At 43.3% G+C, this 21,864-nt stretch overlaps 1 protein-coding gene across 2 annotated transcripts; it reads right to left on the reverse strand.

Annotated features, from left to right (window-relative positions):
- Positions 1–7,610: 7,610 nt before the first annotated feature.
- pfkfb3 (6-phosphofructo-2-kinase/fructose-2,6-biphosphatase 3) lies at positions 7,611–17,117 on the reverse strand. Of its 2 annotated transcripts, XM_036517668.1 has the most exons (15): positions 16,772–17,116; positions 14,923–15,051; positions 14,447–14,543; positions 14,206–14,347; positions 14,018–14,074; positions 13,654–13,778; positions 13,320–13,527; positions 13,059–13,205; positions 12,693–12,797; positions 12,412–12,541; positions 12,072–12,134; positions 11,894–11,958; positions 11,621–11,806; positions 11,385–11,407; positions 7,611–10,644 (listed from the first exon to the last, which is right to left on the reverse strand). In XM_036517668.1, the coding sequence occupies exons 1-15, from the start codon at positions 16,851–16,853 to the stop codon at positions 10,638–10,640; spliced, it is 1,566 nt and encodes a 521-aa protein (XP_036373561.1). In that variant the 5' UTR covers positions 16,854–17,116; the 3' UTR covers positions 7,611–10,637. The 2 variants fall into 2 exon arrangements, with proteins under 2 accessions (XP_036373561.1, XP_036373562.1); XM_036517669.1 differs by lacking the exon at positions 11,385–11,407 and having other exon boundaries at positions 16,772–17,117.
- Between the last annotated feature and the right edge of the window lie 4,747 nt (positions 17,118–21,864).

Genomic DNA, 21,864 nt, shown 5'->3' on the forward strand with positions numbered 1-21,864 from the left:
GACCCACTTGGCAAGGAGGACAAAGGCAACTCTTAGTGGAGGAGAGGGGTTTAAGGCTGTCTAAGCCTGAAAGGGCTTCTGAGCCAGCCCATATTTGTCACCTCATCTCTCTCTTCCAACCCCGGCCCACAATCCTCAATAGCCAGAAATGGCAGGTGGAAAGGAGTCAGGGGTCAAAGGTCAAACTGATATGCTGACTCACTAATATGTATGTGTCTCAGCAATTTGTATGTGTTGAGGGCAATAAAATGACAGTATGAAAACAATACTCAATATCCATGGCATTCTATACTGCCAAAAAGGGAAAATCTGAGATTTCAGGACTTCAGTCCTTTGATTCAATTCGCTATTTCGCAGGCTCCCTCTAGTAGTTGTACCCCGATGTCGATCGGAGTTCAATTGTATAGATCTAAAATGCACATGAAGTCCAGTGTTGAGGAATCCCAATCCACAGACACACTCCTCCTTAAACATTTTAAATGAAATGGACTTTACATCACTTGCTGAGTTAAAGTTGTGTTCAGTTAGCCTGGTACACATTCTCGATACTCGATACTGCCTACCTCAGCCCCTCTCTTTGAGGAGTAGGTTAAGTTTTATGAAAGCCTGGACTGAATGTTTTGGCAAGAGCACATATCTTGAGACCATACGGTTCTTGAATTCAAAGTCAACTATTTGTTGCTATATGTATGTTATGATAGATGTCAGTACTATGCTGTTTTAGTCCTTTACTTTTGAACATATTGCTATTAGATTGCACTGTGTGGATGAGTGTGTATGCTTTTTTTTTATTATACTTTTTTTTTCTATGTCCTCGTTTTAATCAGCTAACCAAATGACACTATTAACAACCTTTATTGCCAGTGATTGATGTGGTAACAAATTTGAATGCACTTGACTTGACCTGACATATTGAACGAAATGCAAAACACTCATTAAAATGAAAACAATATGTCACTGTCATCATATATTGAGTATGCTTCTGCTCCAGCACATCCATGTTTTCATCACCATCAATATTATTCTATTCAAACAATGTTGTAATAAGACAGGTCATTGGATTTTCATTGGAATACTAACCCAGAAAATGTTTCTAATATACAAAGATGTTGCCTCTCGTATGGTATTGTGATGAAATACAAGCAGTATTCCAATTCCAAAACAGTGTTTGAATAATTATAATAATAATAGTGAGAATAATAATAAGAATAATAATTGGCACCTGAGAAATTAATTAAATCAGAAATTAATTAAATCAGAGAAGGACAGAGACGCAAATGGAAAACTAAACTGAATAGGATAAAGAAGATGAGGTCACGGTCAAGGCCTGGTCATCATCGAGCCAGAGAAGGACCTTTGCTGGACATGGGATCAGACAGTGCTCAAACAGTGGTCGAGGACAATGGGGTGTCATCAAAAGGGCATCAGTGACTCAGTGACTATAAAGCCATCCTGAGACCGCAGGGAATACAGTTTCCTCCCCTGATGCGCTGCCACACCGTTCATTGAGGGGTAATCTAGTGTGAAATAGGGGGATGTCCTCTCTGTATTGCTAACAAATCCCTCTTCTTTTCACCTCCGTGAGACTGTTAGGCTGGGAGAGCCGGAGACGTGCCACCGTGCAGTGAAGTTTTCCAGTGACTGACCTGGCGCGGTGTTCTCCCTCACGTACACCCCAAACCCACCCCGCCCGAAACGCCCCTGCGACTCTCACCAACAGGGGCCCCGACACCAGCCCTGGCTCCTACCTACGTCTGCCCTGTCACATGTCTCCCGGCAGGAGGTCCTGTTCACACACACTGTGACCATCGCCTTGGCCCTGAATTAAATCATATGCAAAAGTAACACCCCTCAATCTATTTCCAATCTGTCAAGGCTGATCTTGCTGCTCTCCTTAAGCTTTGGCCTAGGCTAACTGGCATCAGCCGAGCTTGTGCCACTGTAATGTGAGTCAGAACCGTGGTTTGCATTTCATCGCACCGGCGCCCATATTTAGAGCTGAGCCTTCCTCACACCACTCACGCCTATCTATATTTGTTTGCAAATGAAAGAGTAATGAAATAGTGGCTAATGTCACACGTCAGATTTCCTCTAACTCATGACAAAGGAGGATATCCTGAAGCTGGCGTATTTTTTTTAATTTTGGAGAGCCCACAATAAAAAAATTAAGGAAGTGAAGGAAGCTGTTTATGCATAGTGGAGGTATGACTCTGGATGCAGTATCTACTGTATTTTAGCAAGAACTATCAATGAGACTTTAGCAAGATCATGCTGCATAGCTTGCAGTAAGTACTAAAAACTCTGTCTATGACATTTTGTCAGTTTGCTGTGAAAACACGTCTGGCTTGCCTTAGTTAGAGTTACTTGCAGGTGAGGCAGGAGAGTGGAAATGTACAAACAGCAAGGGTGTGTCTGTGGTAGACTGTTCTAAATCACCAAGAGTTAAGTCTCTCTGTTTTCACATGACCTTTTCGCATTTCACATGTGGTATCTCCACTATCTTTACCATCAGTTTTACAAATGGAACTCAGTTTCAGTTCTGTTGCAGCACTTCAGCACATGTTACAAAAGCCAAGCCTCATTTCAAGGCCAGATACTGGACACCACATCAGACAGGGCCGCCCCAGTCACTTGGGATGAACATAAAGCAAACATTCAGCTGTGATTTTTAAAAGAATTCAGATAACATGCTTGCTGAAGACAACTTGTATGTTGTGCATTAATATACTTTTTTGCATAATTTTTAATCATACATCTAATTTCCTTTACACAGAATGGGTCTGAACTGAATGCAAGAACAGATCATCACAATGAAAATCCCTAAATTGGCCACAGTAGCCTTTAACTTAGCTTTTTTAGAAAATCCCAGTGAATGATTGATATCTATGTGTCATATACAGTCATAAAAAATGAAAATGAATCTGAAATGTATCCTTTATTTACTTTTTGTCCAGGGAGGCTTACTTAGCTCACATTTTAAACATTGTCCATTTATACAGCTTGATATTTACTGAGGTAATTCAGGTTAGATACCTTGCTTGAGAGTACAATGGCAGTGGCCAACCTGACATTCAAACCTGTAACCCTGTAGCAATGAGCCGCTGCACCACAAAGCCATGGTTCTGCCCAAAACATCTACCGCCTGGAACATCTACTGTATTGTGTTGTTCTTCTGCTCTTTCTATTCCCCTTTTTGTGCTTGCTTTTGTGCTTGCTACAGTCATGTTTTGTGACGTACCACAAAGTCAAATATGACAGCTCACGTGTCTTTGTGTTTTATTTCTCCGGTTATCGTCTTCAGAAATCGACCCTGACCGGGAGAAACTGCTATCTAACTGGGGTAAATGGAGCTCTCACCATAGGGAAAATGTAGCTGGGAGATGGAAAAGTACCACTGCATCTCCCCAGAAATCAGTCTAGCCCCACCAGATTAGATTAGGCTGGATGGCTTTATTGTCCTCACGTGGCTATGCTATGTTGTCAGTGCGGGTCCTTGCTCTACTCCCTTTCTTGGTGGTGCTTTAACGGGAAAGCAGCTTAAGTCAACAGTGCGTCCCAAACTCTTGAGAAACACATGCAATAAAAAGTACAGGCTGTGATGTGTGCAGAGTCACATGGTTTCTTTATTACCTGTATGCACGGTCGCGCCTGTGATGGGGTGGCGGGTGGGCCGGGTTTGTTAATCAGCATCCGGGACGATGACGGTGCCATGCCATGCTCAGAGACCTTGAGACGGGCCGGCCACCTGACCCTGAACGCGGCCCTTGCTAGCGGCCGATTGGCTGTGAGTAAACATTGAGCTGAGTCATGTGTTTGGGGGGTAATCGCAAGTCACATGAGCGTATTGTCACACTGGGGCGGTGTGTTACAGTACTGCCGGAAACTACAACAGGAAAGAAATAATAAATGGAAGGAAATGAGGCCACACAATGGAATTTGAGAAAGCTTTAACAGTAAACCCTTTTTGGCCCCTTTTTAGATTCTCCTGTGGGAAAAGAGAGAGACAGTTTCTGTTTATTTGGGTTTAGTTTTTCTTATTTTTGTATTGTATTATATGCCTTGGGAATATTTACAAAATCTACTTCATGCCAATAAAGTAAACTGAATTGGACTGAGAGAGAAAGAGGCAGACAGACAGGGAACGACAGTGAAAGACAGAAAAGAGGAAAGGGGGAGAGAGAGGCATGAAATTATCCTATGAGTGCCACCGTTTAATATCTGAAATCAAATCCCTCATTAACATTCTATTTGTGGACCAATTTTATTTTAGCATAGCAAGCTTGCACAAAACTCAGGGTTGTTTGGACACAGTGTTAGACATCAATTTCAGCCTTTAAAGCCAAATTTGTTTTTAGGATAGCAAAGCAGGATTACACTGTGCAGGGTATTATTAAAATTACACTGTGTATTTACTACAGACATTCTGCATTAGGGGTGGAATGCACAGCAATCATTTGACAGATTATTCTTTATTTGAATAAATATTTCATGTGAGCAACCACGAAACAGCTGTGCATTTAAAAAAGCAATTTATATTCATTTACAGAGGAAATGGCTAATGACATCATGAAAACCACAGAAACTTCAAGCAGAGCTTCTGCAACCTCTGAAAGGAAGGTGTTTTCTTACAAAAAAAAAACAGAACAACCAGCGGGAAATGGAAAACCTACCTCAAGTTTTTGGGTGACCCGGTTTGACCCTCGCTGAGCTACTGGTCTTCTCTCTGCCAGGGCGGCGCCGTTTGGGCCTGCCTCAGTCACGTGACTCGGTGAGAAGCTTGGTGCGTACATGAGAGCGGTCACATACACTTTCTCGCCAGTGGTCACTGACAGCCGTCCAACCCCCTGAGTCAGCCCTCAGAGCCAGCCAGAGCTGGCACCTAGCATTGATTCCAGCACTGTAGACACACACACACACACAAACACACACTGTCCCGGCTCAGGATGTGTTGGCGGCTCCCTGTATTCGTCTAATTATAAGCAGACCTTGGAAAGTCTGTTTTTAATTTTATAGATGATCAAATGCTGTGGGAGGCCCACTAAGAATGTTTGCCTCAGCCATTTCTTTGCTTAACCACACCATTATAACGTTTTTGTTGTTTTTAATTTTCCACCTTTTTCAGCCCAGATTTGAAATTGGCAATTGTGTCTTAAGCTTGCCTTACCATGGCACCTTTCTGTACTCAGAACATGCCCATACTCAGTGCTAAAGTGAGAAAAGAGGAATACTCTGGCATATTTGCCAACAGCTAATGGCTGTTTTTCCACAGTGTATCACAGTACTGATTGGAGGATCGACGAATCTCTCGCTGATGTCAACTGAGCAACCTGTGGGTGCCTAATGAATCACTAGAGGGCGCTGTAGATTGATGAAGAACACTTGTCAGGGTAAATCCACCCTATAACCAGAAAACTATGTTCTACTCCTGTGGGCCCCCAGTCTTCATTAGTAATAGCTAATGACTCAAATGCCCAGACTCAAACGTGCCTCATCGTGGGCCACGAGACCCACCCTGCATTGTGAGCGATCTCCTTATAGACAAAGCCTCTGCAGAGCCCTCTCATTGGTTCAACACTTAATCATCACAAGGTTGCTGGAAACTGAGATTACTGAAATGTATTGTGCAAGAATTCAAAAATGCAATACTTCCTCAAATGCATTAATGTGAGTTAATTACAGCATGACCCAATTGTGCAATTATTGAATATTTGACACTAAGTTCCTTGTTCCTTACTGATATTTAACAATGAAAAGCTGAAGACTGAAAAAACAGTACTTGGCATTCTTGCAAGAATTCAAAAATGCAATACTTCCTCAAATGCATTAACGTGAGTTAATTACAAAGTGACCTAATTGCATAATTAAATGCCCTCTATTGAATATTTGACACTTGTTCATTGTTCCTTACTGATACGTATTTAACAATGAAAAAGAGTGAAAAAACAGTACTTGGCATTCTTATTCTATAGTGTTGCGTTTTCTCACTAGTGGACAGCCACCAGGACATGGAAATTCTATTCAAGGTAGAGACCAGGATTGAAGACTATTCCGAGCCTTGGAAATCGCAATGGCAGCTTTCAAATTTCGGTCTCATTTACTTGCTCTATAGAGAGCGACTGCCATCAGTTCAAGACACGCAACTTCCTAAGGTCGTCTCTAGCACAGTCAGCAGGATTATTACTGAACTTCCTGTGGAATTGGGCCAAGCTGGTGTCACATCATCAGTGTGGCTAAACCAATTGACTTGCATGCATGTTCACATGTGCCAAACCTGGGCTGTGACACAAATTCCCTCGCAGACCTGACAGCAGTCACATATTCTCTTTCCCACAATTCCTTGCGGTCCACAAACCCCTGAGGCTACCACAGGTAATGAATGGGGTAAGGAGCAGAGTGTAATCATCCTGCTGGAAGCTGTTAAAGAATGAAACCTCCAATGATGGGGTGAACAAAGTGGTTTTACATGTTTAACAGTCTCGCTTTCAAAGGGTAGAAATTACCACCCTGCCTCACTCAGATCCAAAAATATGCATTTCCTTCTAATCCACATTTAGTTGCAGGTGTCATTGGTCCACTTACTTGAGAGACCATGGTTGTGTCTCTTAACTATTGCCCTGTATCTCTCCATTAAATAGAGTGTTGGTCAGGGAGACATTCTTTCACAGAATTACATTTTTGTTATATTTTTTATTAGCATAACAGAAATGTATTTACTTGTACAACTATAATGTTTATTTTCTCTCAGAACAATTGCCAGGATGCCATTCCACAGAAGTTATGTCTGTCAGAGAAAAGGAATCCAAGTCTACCAATAACATGTTTGTGCTTTCTGTGTGTATTTTTTCAGTCCTTGTCCATTATGTTAGCTGAGGCACACTGTCAACCGGAAGATTATGCAACGTGATTGCAGAGGATGATGAAAGCCAATGGAAATAGCACCTACAGGCTGAACACAGTCAGGCAGCTGGAGCAGTAAAAGTACCAAAAATACCATTGTGGCTAACATTTGCAGAGTGGAGGGGTGTTTAGGAGCTTATGCTTTCATTTAATTGTATATTGTAGCAGAGTACTATTGCATGTGATAGCTTTTTGTGTCACAATTCTAATATATTTATTATGGGAAACGGTTTGTATGGTACTGTGTGAGATGTACTGACGTATGTTCAAATATCATTTGTTGTTTTCTGACTCTGCTATAGTTCATGTGGTGTAATCACAGGCACTTTCATACCTTTTCTTTGTAAGTCTATCTGAAAAAGAGTGCCTGACAAGTGACAAAGGATGTTTCTGGAAGTGAAAATTGCTCTTGCTGGAAAGGCAGTAGTCATCGTGGCTCAATAGATTTTTTACTGTTATAAAACAGTTCTGAAGAAATGTGTTCTTTGTACAGCCAACAGTACAAACAGTATTCACTTGTTTCTGACTGCAATATGCCTATTCTTGTGCGCAAACAGGATTTTCATATACAGTGCAGAGCATGCACAGGTCCCTTTCAGCGGAATACAAACTGAACCCCTTCATTCTCAGGTAAATTGCAGTTTGAAACCAGAGCAGGACACAAGGCAGAACAGTCTCAGACCAAAATAAACACACAAACACTGCATGAGACATTTCTTTCTTTGAGATGATTTATTGGTCCAGCAACTGCATAAGATAAGACACGTGTAAAAAGGCATTCGGATACACTCAGACGTGTACATTCACACAAAAACAGAATAAGTACAAAGAACCAGACAAGACGCCACACAGTAACAATCTCTCATTGCTCACCGACATGTAATAAGGTGGTACCCTGGGAAGCCAATCATCAAGCTTGTACAATCCACACTTTTGAAGTTTACAAATGAAGGTGCAACACTTCTTTAATTCTCAAGATTTATTCAGCAAACAAATGCTGGTAAAATGTGTCTCAAGCAGCAATGTTTCAACACCACAAATTTGATAAATCTTGATTACTCTTCAGCCTCATTTTCAAACTTTTTCATATTTAAATACAAATAAATAAATAGTTTAACAATATGTTAACAAAACAAAATTCAAGTATCACAATTAAATAAAAAGTCTCTCTCACTGACGTTAAGATTGGTGAAGACAACATCCTACGTTCCTTAAATCACGTGATCAAACCCCATAACTCGATTTGCTTTACTTAAAGACTGCTTCAGCCAATCAGTCATCCACAGTGTATTACAAAATTCTATTTCAAAATAGATGCGAGGGTTCCTTCATTTCATCAAACTGTTACATTCAAACTACTGTTATGAAGTTTCAAGAAAAAAGGTATTGCGTGACTTAATATTCTTGTATTTACAGTCTTATGTACATGTGGTTTTACTGTTCAGTGAAATACATTTGATAAAACAAATATATACTGTAAACAGCTCATTGCTATGGATGATATAAAATTAGTCTTCATTGTTAGTAAGCTAACAGCAAATTAATTTAAAAAAATTCAAAAGCCAACAGTAAAACAAAAGGATTACAACAGAATAAAACACAGCACAATGAATTGTTTAAAGTGAAGATGGCATGTAAGGACACTGCCGGAATTACCTAAGAGCAGCACATACAGAGATATGGAGCTAAGGAGCCACCTCCCGCCATCCCTACGTGCAAAATCTCATTAACAAAGCAGCACTGAATGTGGAGTACAAGCGCTAGGCACTGTGGCTAACGGATCTCCGTCCCTCATAAACAGAACAGATCAGAATAATACAAGAAGAGCAGAATAAAGAGACAAAGGAGAACTATGTGCAGATCATAACAAGACCAAAACCCCATTTGTCATCATTATCATCAGTTTATCATGATGCCAAATGAAGTTTTTTCTCCCATGTTTTCTCACAGTAACTCAAATTAATTTTCAGTTGTTCAGCTGAGTAAACATACACTGATATTGAGTATTGCTGTCTGACACATGCTGCAGAATTTGTGTACGTAAAATTGTTTTTGAGACCTTAAATATTACACAAAAATCAATTAGTCTTCCCCAAACCAGAAAACAGAGTCAAATAAAGAATTAAATATTCCATGCTCTGTAGTCCCAGTACAACTGGTAAGAATTCCACCTCCATCAACACCAAGGAGGAGAACAAACAAAACATCTTATAAAATACAATACACAACACCCAACACTGAAAACATCAAAATACATCTATCTTCATGTAACAAAGGTACAGTTTGGTAAGTGTTACATTCTTTTGTCATTAAAGAATGAGCTTTGGGAAAACTAAAGGATTAGGTCGATTGCTTTGATTGTGTTTTAAACAAAGCAATCTGTACCCCATCTACACTCCATTTCAGGTGCTTGATTGAGTTAAAAGTATTAAAAAGACAACATAAAAACACTATCATACAGTTTTGTGGATATTATGGCCCAAATCCAAACAGTATCATTGAATACAGTCATTTTTGGAGTCGTTTTTTTGAGCAGCCGGCAGACCTCACTTTGCTGGGTGCTGAATAACTTTTTTTAGGTATTTCATATAAGGGGTGTTTCAACCCTCTCATGTTCCAAGATGTGTTGTACCACCGCAGACCTTATCCAATAAAAGCCTGAAAACATGGCTAACATTCAGATGCACATGGATAACATGGATAACATTCAGTGAAAATACTTATTCTAGAAAAAAAGGTGCTTGATAGCTAAATTCTCAAGACCATGTGGTTGAAAAATACAATTTCGATTCAATGTATTTATAATTTCGACATATGTAATTGCTTTGTTGTTAGCCAAGTTTTTTTTTAGCTTTCATTGAATAGGGAGCGAGAAACCTTGATATATGAGAGTGTCAAATGTTGCACATGTTCTTTACATAAACCAGTATTCAGTTCAGTTCTTTCCATGCTATAATGGCAAGACAGTTTCTGCTGTTGCAAGCACCTCTAACATGGAAAGTATATGCTGGTTGAGTTAACAAGACAATCTAACTTTTGGGGGCACATCACCCAAGTGAGGTAAATCATTATTCTATGGAAAGTACATTTAGTGAAGGACCTCTGGACAGATGAGTGTAACTCATCTTATACACTTCCATGTAACACCTCTGGAAATACCCTTCAGGCAGAGTGAAAAGTACCTTGTTCTACAACATTTTCCCCTCGCATAAAGTGAAAACAGAGAGACAGTCACATTACACATACTTCATTTCATCAAACTCTGAGTTTGTGAACACCTAGGACAGACTGTGAGAATTGCTTTACATAGAGCAAAAATAATTAATTTCTTTAAAGTAAAAAGCTGAGACTCTAGAATTTACTGAACTCTAGAGCCCCTTTTCCTTCCGTTTTTTTTTCACAATATTAGAAACGTCACTATTCGTTTACACTGTACACTATTTACAGGGGCATATTCGATGAGGTATTTACAGGAACACTATGTGTTAATGTGTACTATAAGCACTTACAGATCGCAGTGGTGAGACATTCATTGACACGGCAGTGGAAAAACAGTCACGGCCCTGCACTGCTCAGAGCGATGTTCTGTTCCCCACTGATATCCCCGGAGCCGAAGCCAAGCCAGACAAAATGGAAAAATCATTGTCCCATCTGTGACATCACTTCCTGTGCGAGGGGTTGCTTAATGTCGTCTCACTGGCTGAGCTGCACAAGTTCATGGAGGTCCGATTGGCTTCTTTTCAGGTTCTGGAGGGGTAAGCCACACAAAGCGGTCACCCAATTGTACCACGCCAAAATACAAGGTTTAAAAATAACAAAATCAATACAATTAGTACAGAGACAGTATCTAAATACAGACACTACACGCTAAGGGCAAGGCAGGCCATCAGAGACACCACTTACTGACTGATACTAGACTTGCTTAACTTACTGGTTCTCCCTAACTTTGACTTTTACCTCAACAAAAAGCGATGAAAAGAATGGAAGAATTTGCATAGTTAATAAATGCCAGATTCTTCACCTGAATTACTCAACTGTCAGAGCCCCCCCCTCAAATTCTACACTATGTGTGCTGGTATGTGAACTGTATATTCAGAGAAGTCTTGGCACAAGCTATGAAAACATTCAAAGGAACTTGTGCAATGCAGAAATAAATAACTAAGCATGAGGCATGAAACCAGCAGGAATGTACAACACCGAGCAATAGAGGAAGAAGGCAAGCAGCAGTACAGTACTGTTTCGCAATATTTGAGGAAATACCTCCGATTTTAGTCATTTGATTTTCTGCTCATGTGACACGCTAGAGCCAGTCCACATGAAATGTGCAGTGGACTGTTCGATGCAATGCCGTGCAACAATCCTCTCACACGCTGCCTGCTCTAGACCTCAGCTGCGTCTTTTATAAAGGTTAGCTCTGGGGTTAGCCTCCATCTGAACAGCTCTGGGGTCAGGACAAGGACACGAAAGAGACAGGCAGAGGTACTTACAGACAAGCTTCACTAAGCCGGAGCTGTGAAGCAAAGGAAGAGGAAGAAGAGGGTGATGAAGGAGTCGCTCAAAGGCGAGGTGAACACACAAGAGGGAGATGTGTAACAAACAAAGAGATGTGAGATGTACAGAGTGGAGGAGGAAGGTGATTAGGCCATGGATAACAGGCAGTGAGGGGAAAGGAGACTTTTTTAGGGAGATCCCCTAGCTGGTGATCAGACGGCGCACAACTCACCTGTCCCAACAGGGCCGTGGGGAGGGCCAAGGAAGCGCAGTGGGAGAGTGGGGTGGGGGCAGGGCTGAACTCTGGGATGGTGCAGTCATCCAGCCCATCGAAGCGGGGCTTTTTGGTGGGCTCCGGGCTGGTCAGCGGGGTCACACTGTTCCTCCTGATAAGCGTGCCAGGACCCCTCTTCAACTGCTGCTTACAAAGAAAGGAGAGGTCAGGGGTCATGCCATCCCAGCATGCAATGCTGCATCCAAGGAGACCGTCAGACAGAATGCGTACCTCAGGTCTGTCCCTGTGAGTGTTCACTGCCTCAACATTCAAAAAGATGGACTCTACTTTGCACCCTGTGTACACAGAATAAAAAATAAGATTAGCTTTGATCATAGATACATTTGATCAAAGAAGACATTTAAATATAGATAGAGTAAATGGAAGAGTTTGAGTGGGTGACTCTCACCATAAGCAACAGGAGTGAGCTTCAGCACAGTGTGGAGAGGGCACTTCAGATACGGCATCTCATCTGCAAAAGTATAAAAGGTCAGGGGTCACATTAGGCACTGCCCACCATAGCTTTACAGCAAAGCTCAAGAATCAGGCCCTGCATGGTGACCTGTTATAATGTCCACACAGTTTTTGTGTTTGAGAGGCTAATGTAATGGGAATTACCCTCAAACTCAGAGATTCTGCAAATTAGGAGCAGTGGCTGGTGGAAAAGACAGATTGATGGTATTTGGGAAATTTAGAGTAGTTGGTGATGGGAGAAGGAGACCAGTGACTGATGAGTTACAGCTGCTCACCTGCACTCTTGTCCAGGAAGTAGGCCAGCAGACAGCGCATGACGGCCTGGTGGCAGATGACCAGCACGTTCTCCTGCCTCTCCAGCTCCATGATGACGGGCTCCACACGCTGGACCAGGTCCTGGTAGGACTGTAGAGACACAGACACACGTCAGGCTAAGCCCTGCTGAACCCGCACTCAGGACAACCCCTGCTTTAGAGGAGTGGCTAAGCCTGTAAGCACAAGGTTACGAGTTCCATGTGGCCAAACAGAGAATAGCTGAGTGGAGATTAGAGTTTACCTCGCCAGTGGGGTAGCGGTAGTAGTACTTGTCCTCGTCTCTGAGAGCAAACTCCTCAGGGAACCTCTCTTTGACTTCGTCATATGTCAGGTCCTCACACACGCCCTGTAGCCAGAAAGATGACGCATTATTAGAAAAACCATTAAAATACAATCAACTCCTGATACTCGGCCAGCCCTGGGACTGTTGTAAGGTTGTGCACCTAACCAGAGTAGACACTTATCAGGAGTAAGCAAAGCAAGCTGGATTAAAAGAGGCCCAGCTGTATGCCATACAATAAACATGTATGCAATTATCTGACATGTAGTTATAGGCAGTTTCATTATAATTACAGGGAGAGAGAGAGAGAGAGAAGCTTGCACTCACGGCGTCAATTTCGTTGAGGGCCTTCCACTGCTCGTAGGGCATGCCCAGGGCCTCAGCGGTCTGGATGCTCCGGCGCAGCTGACTGGTCCACACCTTCAGGTCCTTCAGATTCTGCTCCTCCACGAATGTGGAAAGGGCTGCGGCAAACTGCAAGGGAAGCCAGCAGGGAAAGTGTAAGGCTCCGTTGTTTCTCTCCTCTGCCTCAGTGTTTCTAGCCTGTATCTCAGTGTTGCTTTTCTGTATCTCACTGCTGTATCTCACCTTTTTTCCCCGCGAGGACAGGCCCGAGTCTCCGCCCAGCCGACCCTGCAGGTTGTACTCGCTCTCGCCATGGCGACACAGGTAGATGGTGCGTGGCTGCACATGGATGTTCATCAAGTAGTAGACGATCTTGCTCTGGATGTGGTCCTGGATCCGGTTCACCAGGAACCTCCGACCCACGTCAATCACCTTGATGAAGGACAGGTTCCTGAAGACCATCATAGAAGTGAGATTTAGCAACATGTTCCATCTTGTATTACACTCCAGAACTATCAGACTGTGCAGAGAGCTTCTGGCTGCTTCATGCGTGACTGTCTTAAAGGCGAGTGAATACCTGTCGTACTGGTCTGGGTCCAGAGGCTCGTATGACAGCCGGTAACACTCGATACGCTTCTGAAAGTCCTCCATGGCATCTGCCTTGTTGCAGTCCTGGTAGTCTGGGCAAGACACTTTCACTTCCTGTCACAAAAAGAAGCAGAGAGCAAGGTGACGCCCTGTACAGAGCGGAACCCATTGGCCTCAGTAATAATCAACAACTTCGGAGTGACACAACGACTACTGGGTCTTCCTTGGGATTACAAAGAGTCCCCCACTAAAGGCTGGGCTTTTCGGAAGTTTGATTTAGATCATAGCTCCGGTGCAGTGCACATAGCTCGGAAAGGAGAAGCGAACCAGAAAGCTCACGAGGTATGACTCACCATTATGTTTGTTGCGATGACACTGGGATCCTCGCACACTGATTCAATGAAAAAGATCTGCGGATGAGACGGAACAAATGTAAACGTAAACACGTGAGGAAAATGATTGATACCGATATCACCGCGAGGTAAATAACTGCATTAGCACACTGTCATTGACTGAAGGTGAACATCCAGGCATCCCTAACCTTAAATCCGTTCTCACTGCCAAAATTCAGGATCATGTCTCTTCTGCTTCTTGTGGTGTTGGTGGCATCGAAGACAGCGATTTGGCCGCCTTCCTCCGTCAGATACGACTTGACATCCCTCAGAGCTGCTAAGGCACACTGTCTGTGGGGTTGAAAAGATCAGATGCATTGTTTGGTATTTCCCTTCACCTCAGCCAATCAACCTCCTTTGAATTCATGGACCAATAGTGTGATTACTCACTGTCTTATTTTCACCGCGTCCTGGTTGTCGGGTTTGAAGAAGTCATACGAGCTGTAGTGCTTGACGGCCTCTCGCCGATACTCTCCAACATTGAAGACTGGAAACAAAAGGGACAAATAATAAAACCATGACTATCAGCTCCTTACTCAGTCTGTACATATAATGTTCCAAACAACTAAAGGAAAGATCACAAGCCAAGACTGTTTAATATTTTCCAGCTATCTAAAACACTGAAGAGCACCCTACGGGTATGGACCAAAGGTGAAAAAAAGTAAAGGAATAAATAACATCATGCTGGAGCCAAAGGCTCTTCTCTGAATAGCTGACATTTTGACAACACAACTAAAACATCACAGCAACGTTATGAGAACGTTGAGTGTTGACTGACCTCAGTTTCATGATGCCTAACGGGTGTACGTTGTGGAGTGTGTGGGATGTTAAGGGAAGTTAGTGTGTCCACTGTGAGGCAGGGATACCTTTGGTGGGAAGCCCGATCCAGTTGAGGTAGCGGGTCAGTTTCCTGGACATGTAGGTCTTCCCTCGCGCCGGCAGGCCAACCATCACAATCACAGTGGGCGGGTTGGCCAGGTGGGGGCCTCCCTCGGCTGGGTGAGACAGAGGGAGAGCATGATTCACACGTTGTTAAGAGCGCCTCCCTGCTGGGGGGGCTGAAACACTGCACCTCTGGGTGTGCTATGTTAACTAGTGATACTGTGGTCTAGCAGGTCTACAAACCAAACTCAGTTTTCGATCAAACAGTTGGAAAGTGAAATGCAAATTGTACTGCAATCTGCTCTTGTCAAACCATTTTTCAAAGTCTGAAAAATAAAGCTCTCCTGAATTAACAAATCAAACGAACCTGAAAAGCATACACTAGGCTAACTGCTTTATTTCAGTGAGATACAGTCATGACAGACATGGTGTTGATGTAAAGGATGTAAAAGGAGAAAATCAATTTTCATCGAGCATTATGCAGTCTCACACACACAGGGAAGCGGAAATACTGGAACATCACAGACTACTGAAAGCCCATCTATTATAACCCCCCGGGTGACACCCCCCCCCCCCCCCCCTATAAAGCAAACACCACCTGCCCCCGCCAGTCTTTGTCTGGTCCAGAATTAGGTCAGGTCCCTCAGTGACGCAGCATGGTAACGCCCCCCCCCCCTCCACGTGCAGGACTCTGGCTCGCGGAGGTGTGACGAAGCCGGACGTGAGCATGCTTGCATTTATTCTATAGAGCTGCGGTTTCTCCCGCTCCGGATGACGATCTAACCGCCACCCAGGTCCCGCAAACGGCACCATACGGGCTGGACTTGTGTCAGCTCATGCAATGGAACGTGACATTGACTGTCCTCCAAATCCATTCCTAAAGACCGCTCAAATGTAATGGATAACATTAAGTAAACTGTACATTACGGTTTTGTAATTGGTTTCTATCCCTATTTCATAGTGGGTCATGTAGAAAGAATATATATTGACCCCGCACCTATGCTATTTGTCAGTAGATACTATGCAAGCAACAATTACATTTTTTTCGTTGAGGACGTGCCGTGCCTATTTAAATGACTGCGTCTTCACTTTGCAAAAACCTTGTGTCTAATGTGCACTAAGGTGTGCATTAAAAATAACCAACAAGTTGCTGCTGCATTTCGGTCAGACCCACATATGTTCTTCGCATTACGGCTTATCATTTTCAGACCCTCTGTAAAAACTGGACTGGATGCAGAAACCTGAGCTCTCAAATTAGCACGTTTTCTCCCTCGCAGATGTAGGGAGTCGGTCTATTCAAAGTCAGGATGTGAGCGAGCGACGTTCACCGGTTTATTCCGGCTAACATCTGCGTCATTCTTACAGCGCTGACACCAAGCAGTTCCTAAATGACGTTCATATGTTAGCTTCCGTTTCACTTTCGCAGCGTGGGGAATTACAAAGTGAACAGTTGCACTGAATATATAAATCAATAATGCGTGTTGCTGAAATAAACTGCGGTTTATTAACAGTTTGGTCAGTTGATAAACTTATTACTGTCAAATGTAACTTCTCACAAAGACGGGTCGATTTTAGTACAATATAACCATACCGTAGCCTATCACGTGGAATCCCAGAAATGCATTCAGACTTCTTTGCAACAAAAAACGTGACTGCAATGCAAATGTATAATTTTCGCATGACCTCATTATCTGATTTATTTAAACCCATTAAAAGGTGACGTTCATACAGATCTCATCCCTTCAGAAAGACAGACATAGCTACTGAAATGGACATACACAGCTACGTTATAAAAAAAAAAAAACGATGTAGCTGGCTACACTGTAGACTTACATCTTCGAGGTACCGCTGGTTTGTCATCCTTAGACGGAATCCAGATTTTTTGGATCCTGTTCTGGGTGAGCTCTCTTGGCATTCCTTATTAAGAAAGACGAACTGATGTATTCTTATTTAAAGCTGTCCCAGTAGACGCCTTCGACTACAGTAATAACTCGACGGACGATAATCACGTTATGATCAAGCGATGTTCTTCGGCTGTGGTGGCTTTCTGTATCCGCTTCGATGCCTACGCGAATAGCTCTGTCTAGATAAAATAACTACTGTAGTCTCTTGTACTGTGCTATATACGAGTCCGCTCGGTCTGTGCCGGTATAATCTCTCGAACCGCGCGTCCCTGATCCTCTATTTAACCGTTACCGGCTCTCAAATCAGAAGGGCAACGTGACATCCGTGACGCTGAGGCATGGGCGTGTATTACCGTATTCAGGAATTCCCGTGGAGACGTCTTGCGCCCCCCTGTGGGAAAATAAGGTTTTGCAGATTTACTGAGACAGCAACATGTTTTTGTGGTACTCAGTGGCTAAACATAGTGCAGTGCAGGCGGAGTTCTGAAAACCAGACTGTACCCACATTCTGTAAACACTATATTTACATGTTTACGATACTTAAAGCAGCTGCATTTTAGATTGATAATGTGCGAAAATAGCTTAAAATACTAGTTGCATTGTATTGCTCTGAGATCAGGAAAAAATGTAAAATTTGTAATAGGCCTAAGTATGTGAAAACAAAGCTGATTGTACAAAAATAATGTGCGTAAAATTAGTTTGAAAGAACCAAGACAGAGGAATGTAAGTACCGAAAGCGCACGTACATCATGCACACTTGGCTGAGTCATTTTTATGAAAGAGGCTCATAGTGGAGATTCCACTTGCAAGTTACGCATCGAAACCCCAAATAAAGGGTGCACACAGGTGACGCTACCCATAAATGACTCTTGGCTATTAGCAAGGCAAATAGTCTAATAATGATAATAATAATAAAACACTTATGTTCTAAAGATGCTCTAACAAGACTGGCATATGATAATATTCACATATTCAAAATAGTCAGCAATGCACGAGTGGCCATTGTGTTTCAATTCGTTTTAATTAGTGCATTTGGCGAAACATATAGCGCACCGACTTTCATTGTTGTTTCTTTTTAAATATATGGATGTATAATTCAGTAAGACGGTACACAAACACAGTTGTTTACAGCTATGCCTTCTAAAAAGTTTGCGTTGCATTTCTACGTTGCTAACTGGTTCAAGAAGGACCTTCTCAACGCGGCTTTTTTAGGCACCAGTGGAAGCTTCCGGGAAAAATGCAGTGGTGTGGCATTTCAAACTTACTGTGGAAGTGAGTGCTACTGTCACAGCGGCACGTACGGCAGAGCAGAAGCCGAGGAGTATAGTGCCCAGAGGGCGGAGCTACTAAAGCACTAGTCAGAGATGCTAAGACATTTTTCCATCTATGGGATACCAACAGTAAAGTCTGTCTGAAATACGGGAACACCTTGGATGTGTCACACAGGGAACAATGCGTATAGGTATGCTTTCGGGTGGCTGAAATGTGTGCACTTGCTCAACTGCAACCCGCTGATCATGCAAACCTGCACGTGCTGTCTGAACGGGAACAATAAACCCAGTTGTCGCTTTTTATTTCCTGTTGACTTCGTGACAGTATTTAATTCGGTACTTAAAAGGTGTTGGTCTCAGTGATTTCTTGTCGACCCGCTCAAAGTTCTTACTGCAGAGCGATGGTCATGCACACAACACGCTACAAAAAACATTAAGAATAATTAAAAAATATATTAAAAAATCAGATTTTCAGGGAAATCTTAAATGCCTGGTAACTTTTCTTCCTTGTTTGACAACTGATTCCTTATTTGCAGAGACTGATAACGTTACACGTGTGTCAGCTTCTTTCCTGTTGCCACCTCTGATTACGTAAAGGCGTGATGACATGCTGTGGTCTCATTAGATGAGCAGTGTGGGCCCAGAATCACTAGGTCAAACCCAGTGGTTTATGAGAGGAAGAATGATCCTACTGCAATTTATTCATTGGATCATGATCACCTCTACCACGAAAAAAAATTGTATGCTGGAATTGGAAAACAACACTTACACTTGCGCGCGCGCGCGCACACACACACACGCACACTTTCCAGTATGAGATCTATAAGGAGAGCTTATGCTACTCCGTAAACTCTGTTAAGACTTGTCTTGTGACTCCCGTTAATGTGACGCTCACAGTGATGTGTTAAATGACATGTATTCCCCAAAATAATTTTACCCACAATCCCTTGGGTCCAACATTTATAGATGGACGCAGTACCTAACTCAGAACGGTACAGAATCATTTGAATCTTCGAAGTCGCATTCCTGTACAAGCACATGGCGACTCAGTAAAAGCTGGCTGTTTAGAAAGACGCCGAGGGTTGCGACAAGTGTCCAGCCACTCTGCGACAAGTGGGCTGCGCTTTATGTCACATAACGACGCACGGCTGTGAGATGCGATGTGCGCCAATATTGACCCGAAAAAGTCGAAAAGTAAGAGTCTATTATTCAGCGCATTCCCAAGCGTCGAGCTGGAGAGATCGGTGGCGAACGCAGGTCTGCCATCGCAGCTTGCGCGTGGGCGCCTAACGCGCAGTCACCGATGCTGACTCAGGGCTACAGATGCGTATTTTATGATCGCTGCAAAGGATGGACACGAAACGGCTGTGGGAATTCAAATCTCTCCTGCTCTCTGTCTGGTTCATCATCATAATCATCATCATTCTCTATTCATCTTCCATCCCATTCCCCAGCTTGGCTCTGCTGCTTCCCCAAACACACACACGCACGCACAAACACACACACACACACTCTCACACACACTCTCTCTCTCTCTCTCTCTCACACACACACACACACACACACACACACAAACTCTGTTTAACACTGGCAAACGCGTCATCATACACACAGCTCCAAGAGCCTTCACTGTATACAGTCTATTATTTCTGCAGAAGTGCTTCAATCCTCCCACCTGATAGTGGGATGACTGTGTATTCCCTCTCTGCAACTCAGTGTTGGAGTGGTGAGGTATGTTTAGAGCTTTGAATCCAAGAATAGTGACACACACATCACTGAGGGCCCACAAAGTCATATTGATTGTATTTTTTGAAATGAAAAAGACTCAGTGGACCTACAGCAATTGTAGTCATATTCCCTGGTTCATCTTCACCACTTAGTAAGTGGTCCTTGACTTTTTCTGTTAGCACTGTTGTTCAGATGGAATGCAAGGAGGCGAACATCCCAAACACCCCGCGACACCCTCTCTCTTTCACCCCATCTCTCTTTCTCAGACTTGCAATATAAATAGTATTAGGGAGAAACATTTTACCAGCAACATCAGCAGCAATGATTTGTTTCACATAAACCAATCACAACCCCCCCCCCCCCCCCGCCCCAATTTGTTTACAGCCATCAAAGTTGGAAGGATGGTTGGGTATCCACCAACAACTGAAGCCATAGTACGTTTACTATCACTTTGTTGAAAATCAGATAACATTATATGAAAGGGGAGAGTTGGATCAATGTAATTAATCCTTTCATGGAAACACAATTTTGTACATCTTGAAATTTACATTTACATTTATTCATTTATTCATTTAGCAGATGCTTTTATCCAAAGCGAAGTACAAAAGTGCATATAGCGGGCAAACAACAGGCACAAGGGCAAGATGTGTACATGTCATACAAAGTAGATGGTGCTGAGGCTGAGCACAAGGTCAGTGTAGCGAGACAGAGCTAATCTGATCTAAGGTTACATATATCAAATACAGTCACTGGGACAATAAAGTATCACTATACTACCTAGGCAAAAACATGCTACAAATACAACGTAAGAGATAGAGCTACAAGTACAAGCCAAGAATCTTAGATTTACATGGTCAAAATGGCAAGGGTGTCAATCCAGATAGAGTCTGAAGAGGTGTGCCTTCAGCCCACATCTGAAAGGTTGGGGTGAAGGAGTTGTTCTCAGGGGGGTGGGGAGTTCATTCCACCACTGGGGGGTGATGATGGAAAATTACATGTGTATTGTTATTTAATAATTTTCTCAGCTGTATTGCTTTTTAATGGTTATGCCAGTAAGGCAGTTTATTTATGTCTGCACTATTGCTAACTAGGCCAACATTGGCAATGTAAGGCCTCGCAGAGCTGGAGAGGGGCAGTCTGTTGTGGGACAAACTTGTTTGCGTCAGCCCTGAGAATAATAATACTCCCGCTTGCAGCTGTGCCCAAATGCACCTGCTCAAGCACAGCGGCCCCCTCCGTCGCATGCCGATGGGGAGTCCCTGTGCCCCCCACGCTCTGCGCCCACGCTGTTTACGGAGTGGTTTCCACTCGTGGACGAGGGGCAGATCACACCCCCGGCACGCCCGGGACTCATGGGTTTGTGTTTACCGCGCCGCAGTGGAACAGCAGCATTCTCACCTGTCAGCCCATCAAAACAGAATTCCAGGCCAACGTAACCCCTGAGAGGGAGGGGGCGGGGGAGGGAGTAACGTGTAGCACGCTGTGAGTGCCTGATGGGGGGGGGGGGGGGGGGGGGGCTGCCCCGGAGAGGAAGGGGGTGTCCAGGTGTCCAGTTTCCTCAAAACACAGCCAGCCTGCAGGACTGCGAGCGTGGGGCGCCTGGCACGGAGGCTCACGCTGCTGACAAGCTCACAAATAACATTCCCAAAATGTGTAACACGACACTGGAGTGACGTTCCACAGACTCCCCCTCATAACAGAAATCACACTCCTGAGCGACTTCTCCACGACCCAAACGCAAGGCTTTCAAGCACAGCTTTGCACTGTTCCCATAGATGAAATTCTGAAATTGAGCAAGTTTGAGAATACAACGGGAAGACACTTTCCCGGACACAAGCCTTTGGAAATATTATGTGTCTGCGTAGACACACACACACTTGCGTATGCTCCATGCGTCACTTCGATGTTATGATAAGACACAGGCTGGTCACTCTTAGGAAGTTGTTTATTTCTTAATGCAGGGGTACCATTAATATGAGGCAAGGGCATGAGGGTTTGTTTCATCTACCCGCAAACTACCGCC

The sequence above is a fragment of the Megalops cyprinoides genome, chromosome 23, assembly GCF_013368585.1.
Source record: "Megalops cyprinoides isolate fMegCyp1 chromosome 23, fMegCyp1.pri, whole genome shotgun sequence".
Lineage (NCBI taxonomy): Eukaryota > Metazoa > Chordata > Actinopteri > Elopiformes > Megalopidae > Megalops > Megalops cyprinoides.